This window comes from Acomys minous (genome assembly GCF_964271855.1).
Source record: "Acomys minous genome assembly, chromosome: 6".
Classification (NCBI taxonomy): Eukaryota; Metazoa; Chordata; class Mammalia; order Rodentia; family Muridae; genus Acomys; species Acomys minous.
In genome coordinates, this window is record NC_140487.1 from 108,792,877 (window position 1) to 108,805,847 (window position 12,971).

A 12,971-nucleotide genomic window follows, 5' to 3' on the forward strand; every position below is an offset into this window, starting at 1 on the left:
CACACAGAGAAACCCTGTCTAGAAACGCCACTGCCACATACTTCTCAGAGAGAGAGAGAGAGACAGACAGACAGACAGACAGACAGACAGACACAGACAGAAAGTTAAAAAGTTGTGACTTAGCAATTGTGAATGGCCCCTTGGGTCTACAGTGTGCTCAAGGAATATGATATTAAAATTTAGAAGTCCTGTTTCCAGCTGGCCTGTAATTCCAGCGCTCCAGGAGACAGAGGCAGAGGATCTCTGTGACTTTGAGGCCAGCCTGGTCTACAAAGCAAGTCCAGGAAAGCCAGGGCTACACAGAGAAACCCTACCTCAAAAAACCGAAAGAAAAGAAAAGAAAAAAGAGAAAGAAAGAAAGAAATCCTGTTTCCCAGATGGCATCTAAGCCAAATCAGCCCAGGACACTGCGTGACCGCATGTAGATCAGAGGTGACTCCTTTTTCACATTGGGAATTTCTGTTAGTTTTAGGTCACAAGCTCTCTTGCTTGGCTCTCATAGTCATGTTTTCTCTGTCCTGCCTTCTCTGTTGGACATTGTTTCAGTGACCTAACCTGATTTGTCAGTAATATTTTGTGTTTGGAAAGAGTGGTTATATTTGTCAGGTCAGCCCCACCCAGTGTTTCAGCAGGAAGTGGGTGTGTGCCGTAAGCCTTAGTCTTTGAGAAAGCTTTCTTCCCTGAACTTGCTGCATGGTAGCAAGATCTGATGTTTTCAACAGTTGTCGTTGAAACAGTTGTTTTTTGTTTTTTTGTTTTGTTTTATTTTTTGAGAGGGAGAGGGACAGAGAGAGAGAGGGAGGGAGGGAGGGAGGGAGGGAGGGAGGGAGAGAGAGAGAGAGAGAGAAGGGCGGGAGTGGGGGGGAGATGTGAATCACCGTATGTGGTTGCTGGGTATCAAACTCAGGTCCTTTGGAAGTACAGCAAATGCTCTTAGCCACAAAGCCATCTCCAGCCCAGCATCGTACTTTAAGTGTTTTATTGTACCAGCTCAAACTATGGGAAGACTGTGTTTTGTCTCTCACCTTAAAGTCAGATGGTTATTTGGGAAGGAAAAGTGGATATTGAGACAGGTACTGGGTAGCCAAAGGATGGCCTTCCATCTGCCTCCTGAGTGCTGAGATTACAGGCCTGTGCCATGCTCAGCTGTTAGAACATACTAGATCTGATGGAATGCACAATTTGTTGTTTAGTTTTTGAGACAAGTTCCTCTGTGTAGACCAGGCTGTCCTGGAACTCACAGATCACCTGCCTCTGCCTCCCCTCCTGAGTGCTGGGATTAAAAGCGGCACCACCTCAATGCACAATATTAACATGGAAATTTGCCTTTTGTAAGAGGAAACCTCAAAGTGAACTTGTTTGCCCCCTTTCAGAGCACTGTTAACTGGGCAGTGAGAAAAGCTGAAGTGAAAGCAGAAGTTGTGATCACCACCACCACCCAGCATCCGCACATGTCCCTGCCTCCTGCTGCTGAGCACTAGGAAGGGCTGTTTCAAAGAGGAACTGCCTTGAGAAGCATTTTCCTTTTGATTAGCATGACTGAGACTCATGTGCACTTGCCTTCTGGATGAGAGCATAGAAACCTGCAGGTCTTCATCAGTGACTTTGGCTCTCAATGCAGCATTGTTTGTTTATCATTAACAACTCAAGATGACATCTTTGCCGTTATGGGTAATGAACAGGAGGTCAGAGTATGGGGTACAGACTGGCTTCCTCTTCCTCTCATATGCAGCATCTCCCACCCCTAGCCTCTGCATCACCCCACAGATACCCAGAAGAACTGTGGAAGGTCAGAAATCAGAGCTGAGCTTGGTGAGGTGGCACACACTTTTAATCCCAGCACTTGGGAGGCAGAGAGGCAGGTGGATATCTGAGCTCAAAGCTACACAGAGGAACCTTGTCTCAAAAACAAGCAAACAAACAAACAAATCAACCAATCAAACAAATAATAAACCCAGAAAGTGGAGCTGGCCTTTTTCCAGACTTAGTATGATATGTATATATTACCTTGGTAAACTCACTCTGGTGCACACTTGAAGCATCTCATCGTTTGAGGGAGATCTGAAAGGCCCTTTCATGGAGCTTCATTTTCAGAACAGAAATCCCATCATGACATCAACATGCAGAGGGATTGGTACACTGCCAATCCAGAGCCAGGGAGGGATGTGTGGGATTTTATTTGTGTTTGGATTTATTCCCCTGGCTGCAGCCTGCTAGGAGGGAGTGTGAGGTTGCTTTTGGGTCTGGCCTGTGTATCTGGCACTAGTCCAGACCTACCTTTTCCTTTGGACTTGGTCAGGTATTATTCTCTCAGATTGGTCTGAGACTCTCCTACAGAATAAGTAACTTAACCCCAGTACTCTCTCTAGACTATTCTTTCGGCCAATTCTATCTCCTAGGTCCTGGTAAGTGACACAATCTAGACTCGACGTACCTTGTGTTTAGAACACAAGTGGATGTTGGCCAAGTTGAGGAGGTTATAACAGCTTAGAAGCAAATCCAGATTTTTTTGGGGGGGCGTGCTGGGGATAAAACCTAGGGTCTTAGATACATGCTAGGCAAGTGCTTTAACACTTTACCACTAAGCTGTATCCCCAGCCCACATCTTTGAGAGCTTTTTTGGAGCTTCTAGCAGGGGAGTGCAGCAAGAACAGTCTTGGTGCTTATCTATGGGCCTGGAGGGAGCATACAGCTTTCGGAGGGGCAGGCACGAAGCTGAAGGAGTAAGGACGCGGCTTAGCCAGCCCCATCAACCAGACCACCCTGGCAGTGGTGAGGAGACAGATGTCTCAGCCAGACGCCCTCACACCCTGCACCCCTGAGTTAGAGGGCTGTAGAGCTTGTCTGCTCTGACCTTTCACTTCTCTTTCCTCCTCCTCTTTTGTAAACCTGGGCATGAACTCAAGGCCTTATACATTTTTTTAATTAAAAAAAATTTTATGTGGATGGCAGTTTCGCTTTCATGTATGTCAATGCACCTACATGTATGTCCGCCTGGCACCTTGGAGGACAGAAGAGAGCATCAGGTCCCCAGGAAGTAGAGTTACAGGGGATTAGGAGTCCCCATGTGGGTATGGGAAATTCAACTCAAGTCCTCTGGAAGAGCAGACAGTTCACTCTTAACTGCTGAACCGTCTCTCCAGCCCCTAAATTTTTACTTTTAATTGTATATGGGGTGTAGGTGGGTGTGTGCATATGCATGTGTGCATACAAATGCTCATGAAGTCTAGAAAAAGGTATTGAATCTCCTGGATCTGGAGTGCAGGTGGCTGTGAGTTACCATATGTGGATGCTGGGAGCAGAATTCCCGTCCCCATACAAGATGAGTACGTGCTCGTCACCTCTGCCATCCTTGTGCATAGTGACGTCACCCCCTTCCAGCACCTTCTCATACTCTAGCAATTCCTCCCATGCCTGGCAGCTGGTCATTCGCAGGCTGGGAAGACTCATGATTTTATCTAACGATAACCTGTTCTGCTATGGGGCAGCTCTAGTTATAAGGAACTAGATAAAGTGAATTTACTTCTCTATAACTTTTATATTTGCTGTGTAACAATTCTCAAGACCTTCTCAAACCCTCAGATTAGCAAACACTGCTATATCATGTAATTTTCCTGGTCAGAAGTAATATATGACTGAAGGGCTGGAGAGGGCTCAGTGGGTAAGAGCTCTTGCTGTACGGGCCGAAGGACCCGAATGCAGATCTCCAGCACCCTCGTAAAAAAGCCAGGGCTTGGTCGTGCTGGTGTGTGACCCCAGCATTGTGGAGTGGGGACAGGGTCCTGGGCACTCGCTCACTAGCCAGCCAGGCAGCCACAATAGCAAGCTTCAGGTTCAGTGAGAGACCGTCTCAATGGAGTAAGGTGAAAATAATAAAGGAAGAAGCCTGATGCCTTCCCCTAGCTTCTGTGTGTATACCACACAGTCGCTCACACGGCCACAAACACCTCCCCAATTAAAAAGAAGTAACACATGACTGGGAAAGACATTTAGTGACCCCATAAAAACAAGGCATTCCACTCCTTTTCTGTATTTAGAACTTAAAATTTTTTTCTTTTAAATGATATTGGGGATCAAACCCAGGACCTAGTACCCACTAGTGCTTCACCTCTGAGCTGTATTCCCAGCCCTCATAACTTCTTTTTCTTGACTAAGAACTTTTTTTTGGTTGTTCTCCTTCCTTTGCTTATATTTCTCTCCAGCGCTAGCATTTAGTGTTTAGTGACACCTTTTACTAAAGGAGCGTATACCTTATCACTGTGATGACTGTACAGGACACTATGGAAAGAACAGGTGGGCCTGGTGGGCTGCACTCACTCCTGCAACCTCTCTGCCCTCTCAGTAAGTGCCAGCAAGCTGGGATATGGTGGTCTTGGAACCTACCCTCTCCTGAACCTGTTTCTCAGTTCCCCTTCTGCCTCAGTGTAACCTTTGTCCTTCCAGGAGAATGATCTGCCTAAAATGCCAATTAGAACCTTTGCTTCAGTGGCTCTTCACCCAGTGTTCTCCCAACTTCCCAGTAAACACACACACACACAAACACTCTCTCTCTCTCTCTCTCTCTCTCTCTCTCTCTCTCTCTCTCTCTCTCTCTCCTCTCTCTCTCCCTCTCTCTCTCCCTCTCTCCCTCTCCCCCCCCCCCACAGGGTTTCTCTGTGTAGTCTTGGCTGTCCTAGATTCACTTTGTAGACCAGGCTGGCCTCGAACTCACAGCGATCCCCCTGCCTCTCTCTCCCAAGTGCTGGGATTACAGGCGTGCGCCACCACGCCTGGCTTGGCTGGAGGAACCTTCTTAACTAGAGTTCCATGAGAGAATGAAGCCTAGTGTCGCTGGGCACCTGTTGCGTGTGAGATGCTAACTTCCCTGGGGCATCCATTCACAGTGGCAGTCCTTACTTACAGACTTGAGGAACACTGAGGGACCAGTTGCCCTGATCATTTCCTTTGTTCTGTGGTTCAGATGAGGAGCACAGTTGTGAAAGACTGGAGGAGAGAGTGTTGCATTTCAGGAGCTCTGAGAGTATAGCTAAGGGCAGCTTCAGGGGAAAACCCATCAAATTCATTCAAGTCTAGGGTTTCATCTTTAAATTTTTTATGTGAATGTTGCATTCAACTATGTAATATGTCCATGGTTTAAAGTGTTTTTAAATATTTATCAATGAATAGAATTCATTCAACAGGAAGATTTGCCTACAATCTGTGGAACTACAAATAACTATCCCCTTCCTTTAAGCTCAGTATAGGGAATTTTAGATATATTTTTCAATGTCTATAAAAAAATTGTTGGAGATCACAATTAATGAGATATCAGAGTCAAGAGACCAACTAGGCTGTGCCCTAACTCTAAAACCCATGTTATTTTCTATAGTTAGAAATGAAACAGAGAGTCTAAAGTCTATTTCCCATTTATTTCTAAGTTTATCATCATTCAGATGAAGTTTTTTTTCTTTTGTCAAATTACTAGTGTGTTTTAGCTTATGCATAATTTCATGCTTCTTGTACAGAAGACAATAAATCCTTGATTATCTAAAAGAAAACCGAGCAGTTGGTACAGGTACTTCAAATAGCAGGGAATCTTGTTTCTTTTTGGTGTCTTTGAAAAATGCCGACGGGCCAGTCACCATGGTGCACGTCTGTAATCCCAGCATTTGGGAGGCCAGGGCAGGCTAATCTCTGTGTTGGAGGCCAGCCTGGTCTTCAAAGTGAGTCCAAGACATCCAAGACTACACAGAGAAACCCTCTCTTGTAAAAAAAAATAAAAAATAAAAAAATAAAAATTAAAAATTAAAAAAAAATTAAAAAAAGAAGAAGGAAAGAAAGAACAGAAAGAAAGATCCCCTAGGTTATTACATTTTTATGTGTGTGGGTGTTTTGCCTGCATGCGTGTTTGTGTACTACGTGAGTACAGTGTCCTCAAAGGCCAGAAGAGGGTGTCAGATTCCCCTGAACTAGAGTTACAGACCATTGGAACCACTATGAGGGTGCTGTGATTCGAACCTGTGTCCTCTGGAAGACAGTGGTCTTAACTGCTGAGCCTTCTCTTCAGCCCCAGAAATGTTTTTTGTTTGTGTTGAAACAGGGTTTCCCTATGTAACCTTGGCTGTCCTGCAATTCATTATGTAGACCAGGCTGGTCCCTAACACACAGACTACCTGCCTTGCCTCCCAAGTGCTGAGATTAAAGGCATGGCTCACCACACCCAGCCAAAAAACCCCACCTTCCCTGCCCCCCAGTTTCTTTGTGTAGTCCTGGCTGTCCTGGAACTCACAGAGATCCACCTGCTTCTGCCTCCTGAGTGCTGGGATTAAAGGTATGAGTCCCATCTTTTTTTGATTGTTTTTTGTTTTTCAAAATAGGGTTTCTCTGTCCTAGATTCACCTTGTAGACCAGGCTAGCCTCTAATTCACAGAGGTCCGCCTGCTTCTGCCTCCCTAGTGCTGGAATTAAAGGCGTGGGCACCACGCCCAGCAAGCCCCATCTTTTTTTTTTTTTTTTAAGATTTATTTATTATGTATACAGTGCTCTATCTGCGTGTACACCTACATGCCAGAAGAGGGCATCAGATCACATTCTAGATGGCTGTGAGCCACCATGTGGTTGCTGGGAATTGAACTCAGGACCTTTGGAAGAGCAGTCAGTGCTCTTAACTGCTGAGCTATCTCTCCAGCCCCATCTTTTTAGAAGAAATAACAGATCTCTGTCTTTTATTTTTTATACATATTTTATTAATTTATTCATATTACATCTCAGTTGTTATTCCATCCCTTATATCCTCCCATTCCTCCCTCCCTCCCACTTTCCCCCTACTCCCCTCCCCTATGACTGTGACTGAAGAGGACGCCCTCCCCTTGTATATGCTCATAGGGTATCAAGTCTCTTCTTGGTTCTGTCTTTTATTTTTAAAGATTTATTTTACATGCATGACTATTTTGCCTGTATAAACATATGTTGTACATATATGCCACAGTGCGCATATGAAGGTGTCAGAGGACAACTTGCTCATGTGTGCGTTTCGCCTGCATACGTGTGGGTATTTCCTGCATGCCTGGCACCCACGGAGGTCAGTAGAAGGCATCAGATCCCCTGACACTGAATTTACAGATGTGAGCCACCATGTAGGTGCTGAGAACCAAACCCAGGTTCTCTGCAAGAGCAGTAAATTCCCTTAAGCACAGAGCCACGGTCTCTCCAGCCTCACAAGTGGGTCCTGTGCAGCATGTGGATTGAACGTAGGCTGTCAGGCTTGGCGGCAGCACATTCGCCGGTAAGCCATTCGCTGGCCCAGCATTCCGCTTTTCACCTCCCGCCTCTTCTTCTCTGGGTTCTCTTTACTGTGCTCTAGATTCACTCATCATCGTGTGTTATTATTAACTGTGTCTGTGCATCTTAGTACCTTGTACCATTGGCTTGAAGTAAAAGAGTTAAACTGGAAAGTCTGGAGTTGCTGTTAAAACCCTGTTGGGTCAAAGGAGGATCATAGCAGAGAAGTGGAACGGAAGTCATTTCCTAAGACAGTGAGCAAGTATTCAGGAGACACCTCTGCACCCCAAAGATAGGCACAGCTGCCACAAAGTGACCATCAGGAGATTCAAAGTTAGAAGCAAACAGCTGGTTCTTTTAGTTCCTAGGCTGTTGCTGTTGGTGACAGGAAATCTTGCTCCCCAGGCTGCTGGCTTCCTGTTTTATTTTTACTCGGAGCAGATCAGAATGTCCATAACAAGAGGCAGCCTGTTCCAAGGCCCGTCTGCCTCTCTGTGTATTTGTTAGTTTGGGGTTTTTGTTTTGTTTTGGTGAAACAGTATGTTGGTTTGCTTTTAATCTCTGCAGCGATTAGCTTGTGGTAAGCATTTTGTATTTGCAAGCAGCTGTCTGGTGATGAGCCGGAGTTTTAGGATTTCATGTGAGTAAACATGATGATGGTGGTGATGATGATGATGATGTCTTTTTTCCTCTCCTCCTCCTCTTCCTCTTCCTCTTCTTCTCCCGAATTTATAGTTGACTTTCCGTAGTTGGTTTTCTGCCTTTTCATTTGATGTAAATATGCCATTTTCCCTAGCACAAAGCTGTTAAGACATTTTCAATTTGTTTATGGTTTCCTAAGATCGAAAATAAGATGTGTCCACTGTGATTTGATTGCTCCAGTCATAATCACATTGCTGAGAAGAAAACTTTCTCCTCAACTAGTACCATAGGAATTGGTAATCTAAGTCTCTGTGTGAGCCTGAGGTGCTGGTGTGGCGAGTGGGCTTCCTGGAGAAGGGCTCAGTCCCCAGGGTAAGAAACAGCAATTGAGCAAGTACAGTAGAAAAGCCTGTAATCCCAGCACTTGGGAGGCAGAGGCAGGAGGATCTCTCTGAGTTCAAGACCCCCCCCCCCGGACTACGAAGCAAATCTAGAACAGCCAGGTCTACACAAAGAAACCCTGTCTCTAAAAAAGAGAAAAGAAGGAAGGAAGGAAGGGCAGTGGGAGGGTGTCTCCATCATCTGAGACACTTCCTGGTGCTGCTGCTGGATAGACTCCTGTCGAGGACTGGGTAGGAGACAGGACCAGGGGATTTTTTGTTTGTTTGTTTGTTTGTCTGTTTTTCAACACAGGGTTTCTCTGTGTAGCCTTGGCTATCCTGGACTGGCTTTGTAGACCAGGCTGGCCTCGAACTCACAGAGATCCACCTGCCTCTGCCTCCCGGAATACCACTGTGCTTGGCTGGACAGGGAATCTTAACACAGTTGGCTCAGCATCCTGTTTGACATAATGAACATGTAAATTTTTCCTTGATTTTTTTTTCCCCTCATTCTGTCAATTTGCAGACTAAACTTTGGTAGTGTTAATAGATCCTGGCAGCTAGTATTCGGTTGTACATTAACAGTCATCCATCCAGGAAGACCTAGAGAAGCTGTAGCCAGAGAGAGACTTGTCAGTGGGATCACTGTTGGCAACTGACTTCATTGTGGACATTATCAGACAAAGGCAAATCTATTCCTGTAGTCCTGACTGAGCATGCCCATGACCATCTCATCCTGTCTCCTCTGTCCTCCAAATGCTGGGATTACAGGTGTGCACCGCTATGTCCAGTTTGTGCTGTGCTTGGGGGGAGAGGTCAGACCTCAATCTCATGTATGTTAGGCAGAGCTGTACCTGCTGGGATGCACCCCAGCCACAGAGGTCTTTTTTTGTGTGTTTTTGAACCTTGTAACCGATGGCCTAGAATCTGATCTGTATTGGTTGTGGCTACCCCGAGGATAGGATCTGTACATCATCCTGTGTTTGCTATTTTCTAACCACGCCCCCTTACCTGGAGGACTCTTGCTAGTTAGAGCAGTAATTTCTGCTTTAAGGTTTTTTTGTGCTGCCTTCATGATGTCACCAGTTTAGAGTTTCTAAACTTATAGCAAGACTTATTAGTACGCCTTGAAAAGAAAGTGAGGTGATTGAACCAGAAGGTAGGAAAGGGAATAAAGGTTTAAAAAAAAAAAACTGTTGCAGATCAGATAAATACCAAGAAAGAAAAGGAAAAGACACACACAGCCCCACTGTGCCTGGAATCTGTAGTTGAGTACTACTTTCCTATTATTTCTCTTTTAGGTTGTTTTTCATCATTGAGAACATTGCCTGAAGCAGGTCCACCATGCCGTTAGTAACCAGGAACATCGAGCCAAGGCACCTGTGCCGTCAGACGTTGCCTAGCGATACAAGCGAGCTGGAGTGCAGGACCAACATCACCCTGGCAAATGTCATCCGACAGCTGGGCAGCCTGAGTGAGTGCCTCCGCGAGCCCGTGCTTTGCCCTCAGGGGTCGGTGGTGCTCTTTATTTAGTTTTCCTCTCCTCCATGTTTCTGTTTCTCCCCCATCTGCTTTCCCTAGGTAACGCAAAAATACATCCCCTGTTCCCTCCCCAGAGCAAGGCTCCTGTTTTGGTCCTCTCCTTCCCCCCTGCTCTCTCTTCACCTACCACCACCCTATAGGTTCCACCTTTCCCTCCACCTGCTTCAAAAGGAATCTGTGGGAAGGGTGGCAGGAAGGGCTGCAGCACAAACTGCAGACGCAGTGACAGAGCAGAATTCTCTGTGTGTGAAGCGGGAGGCTCACAAAACAGTGTCTTGGGCCGAGGAATGCTCCTGTAATTAGATGCTCTGTTCCGTGGAGCCTGACTCTGGTGAAGCTTCACGTGTGCCAATAGTCTTATCTCCCCACCACCCCACCGTGATCTTCCCAAAGGGAAGGAAAGCTAGCCTGCACTCGGAGAGATTCTGGCTGACGTGTCTACCCTGGTACACATTTAATTGTGCTGCAAGCCCCCAGGTCCAAGATCAGGGTACAAATTACTTCTGCAGTCTCGGGAGTATTAGGAGTTTTGCAAGCTGTGTGAACACACAGTGACACAAATGGTAGCTGGAACAGTCCTTCTCTAGGAGGAAGATGGGAGTTAGGCCAGTCTGTTTTGGAGCTGAGGCAAATCCAGCTATATATATGTTTCTTTAATTGGCTAAATTAATGAGACTGCCTTGGGAGGGGTATTTGCATGTGGTTTGGATTCCGTTCTGAATCAGGCTGATGTTGTTTCCCTGACACTGAGGTATAGGAAAGGCAGAGGCTAGGACCAGCCCTGTGCTTGTCTGGTGCTACCCCAGCTCCCATAAGCCCCTCTGTCATATGCCACTCTAGTGACTTTCTTAACATAGGCAGTTTTCCTGTCACAGCACTGCTCTTAAGAGAAGCCAGAGGAGTATCAGAAAGCTGGCATTCCCTGGTTAGTGATGGGCCCTGCCTTTAAAGTAGGAGCCCGAGGAGACAGCTCTGGGACCAGATGATGTATGGAGTCTGAGCCTCCTAAGCCTTCACCTAGCACGGACCTGTCTCAGTTGATCCCGGGCTTAGTGAACCCTGGATGGGGCCTTGCAGAGGATGCTGCCGCCAGTGCCTTTCTTACACAAAGACACTGACAGCAGTGCAGCTGACAGTGAAGCACGTGAGCGCTGCAGAGCCTCACTGCTGTCACCCTGGGAAGGCCAAATGCATAGAAGTCAGTCAGCCGCTGGTGCCTTCTCCACAGGCAAAGAACAGCCAGCTGCTTCTGCTACTGCTGCGGCTGCTGCTCACCCGGCAGGAGGCCTGCCCCTCTCAGGTAGTTTGCAAACATTGAGGGAGGCCACTGTGGACTTTGTGCTTGTGATCAAGCCACGCCTATCTTGAAGCTGCTCTGAGGGCCAGGGTCCGCTCTTACCTAAGGAAACATGAGTTCCTCACATTGGGGCACTGGGCTTTCTTCTTCTTCTTCTTCTTCTTCTTCTTCTTCTTCTTCTTCTTATTATTATTATTATTATTATTATTATTATTATTATTATTATTACTACTACTACTACTACTACTACTACTACTACTACTACTACCACCACCCAGTGAACATGGATTGCATGTGTTTTGTTTGCTCGGTGCTGTGAAGAGAAAGAAATGAGAGGAAATGGCCCCTGACTTCCAGGAGCTCATAGTCTACCCAAAAAGACAGAAGACGTAATTTTTTTTTTTTTTTTGGCTTTGCAAGAGAGGGTTTCTCTGTGTAGCCTTAGCTGTCCTGGACTCACTCTGTAGACCAGGCTGGCCTCGAACTCACAGCAATCCGCCTGCCTCTGCCTCCCGAGTGCTGGGATTAAAGGCGTGCACCACCACGCCCGGCAGAAGACGTAATTTTTGAGGGGATGGTGGATAGAGGATGAGAGGGGAGCTCACATTTGTTGATGACCTGTTTTATGCTAGTTTTCAATGAGATGTTGATATAATTTCATGTAATCTCCTCAATTACTTTTACAAGTCTAGGAAGTTGTGCTTCCATTTTTCAGGTGAACAAATGGAAGCTCAGAGACATAAAATAAGTTTAATAAAGAGACATGGCCAGTAAGACTCAGGTGCTCAGCTGTTATTTATCTTTGTATTTACTTATCTTATCCTATAGCTCAGACCCAGAGCCTTGTGCATGCTAAGCACATGCGCTGTCACAGAGCTACATGCCCAGCCTCAAGTGTGAGTATTTTTAACTTAGCTGAGTCACTGTCACCAATTCTGTCCCTACCAGTAGTGTCCTGGTTTAGGTATTTGTTGACTTAACTAAAATATTTTTATTAAATTTAATTAATTAATTAATTAACTTTTAAAATTGTATTTAACTTTTTATTTATTATTATGTATACAGTGTTCTGCCTACATATACAGTGTTCTGCCTACATATATACACCTGTAGGCCAGAAGAGGGTGTCAGATCATGTTACAGATGGTTGTGAACCACCGTGTGGTTGCTGGGAATTGAACTCAGGACCTTTGGAAGAGCAGACGGCGCTCTTAACCACTAAGCCATCTCTCCAGCCCCAATTAACTAATTTTTTGAGACAGGGTTCTACTACATAGCTCAGACTGGCTTCAAATTTGTGGCCTGGATGAACTGTTGCCCTCGTCTCCCTCTGGCAGCTTTCCTTTCTTTCAGTGTCTTCCTAGATCTGTTCTGTATACCAACAGTGACGTGTTTAAAACGCACAACTCCCTTTTTCTGTTTTAATTCTAAGCTTTGAAAATTTTTGTTTTGAGACAGATGTCATTCTGTAGCTCATGCTTGCTTGGAGCTCATTGTGTACCTCAGGCTGGCCTTGAGCCTCCTAAATGCCGCAGCAGCACTCCTGGTTCTAATGTGGAGTTTGTTTATTGAGACAAGGTTTCCTGTACCTCGGGTTGCTAAGGAGAAGCTACACTTCTGATCTTTCCGCCTTCCCTTCCTGAGGATGCCACACATACCACCCTGTCCAACCTAGCCTTGGAATTTAAAAAAATGTTGTCCATTAATTTATAAACAACTTTTTCCTCCTCATCTTCCTCCTCCTCTTCCTTTTCCACTACCACTGAACCGTCTACACAAGCTCTTTTATTTTCACCTTTGTCATTTTGAGGCAGGGTCTTGCTAAGTTGCCTAGCCTAACCTTGGTCTTG

The 12,971-nt window shown here is 45.7% G+C and overlaps 1 protein-coding gene across 3 annotated transcripts in view; it reads left to right on the top strand.

Moving 5' to 3' along the window:
- WASF2 (WASP family member 2) overlaps window positions 1-12,971 on the top strand; it is a 59,891-nt gene that overhangs the window by 27,875 nt on the left and 19,045 nt on the right. For 2 of the 3 annotated variants that reach the window (XM_084787500.1, XM_084787502.1), the window contains exon 2: window positions 9,584-9,756. In XM_084787500.1, coding sequence (XP_084643626.1) covers window positions 9,627-9,756 — 130 coding nt within the window. In that variant the 5' untranslated portion in view covers window positions 9,584-9,626. Of the gene's footprint in view, window positions 1-7,677; window positions 7,901-9,583; window positions 9,757-12,971 lie in introns of those variants that run through there. The other variant, XM_084787501.1, reaches the window with a different exon arrangement.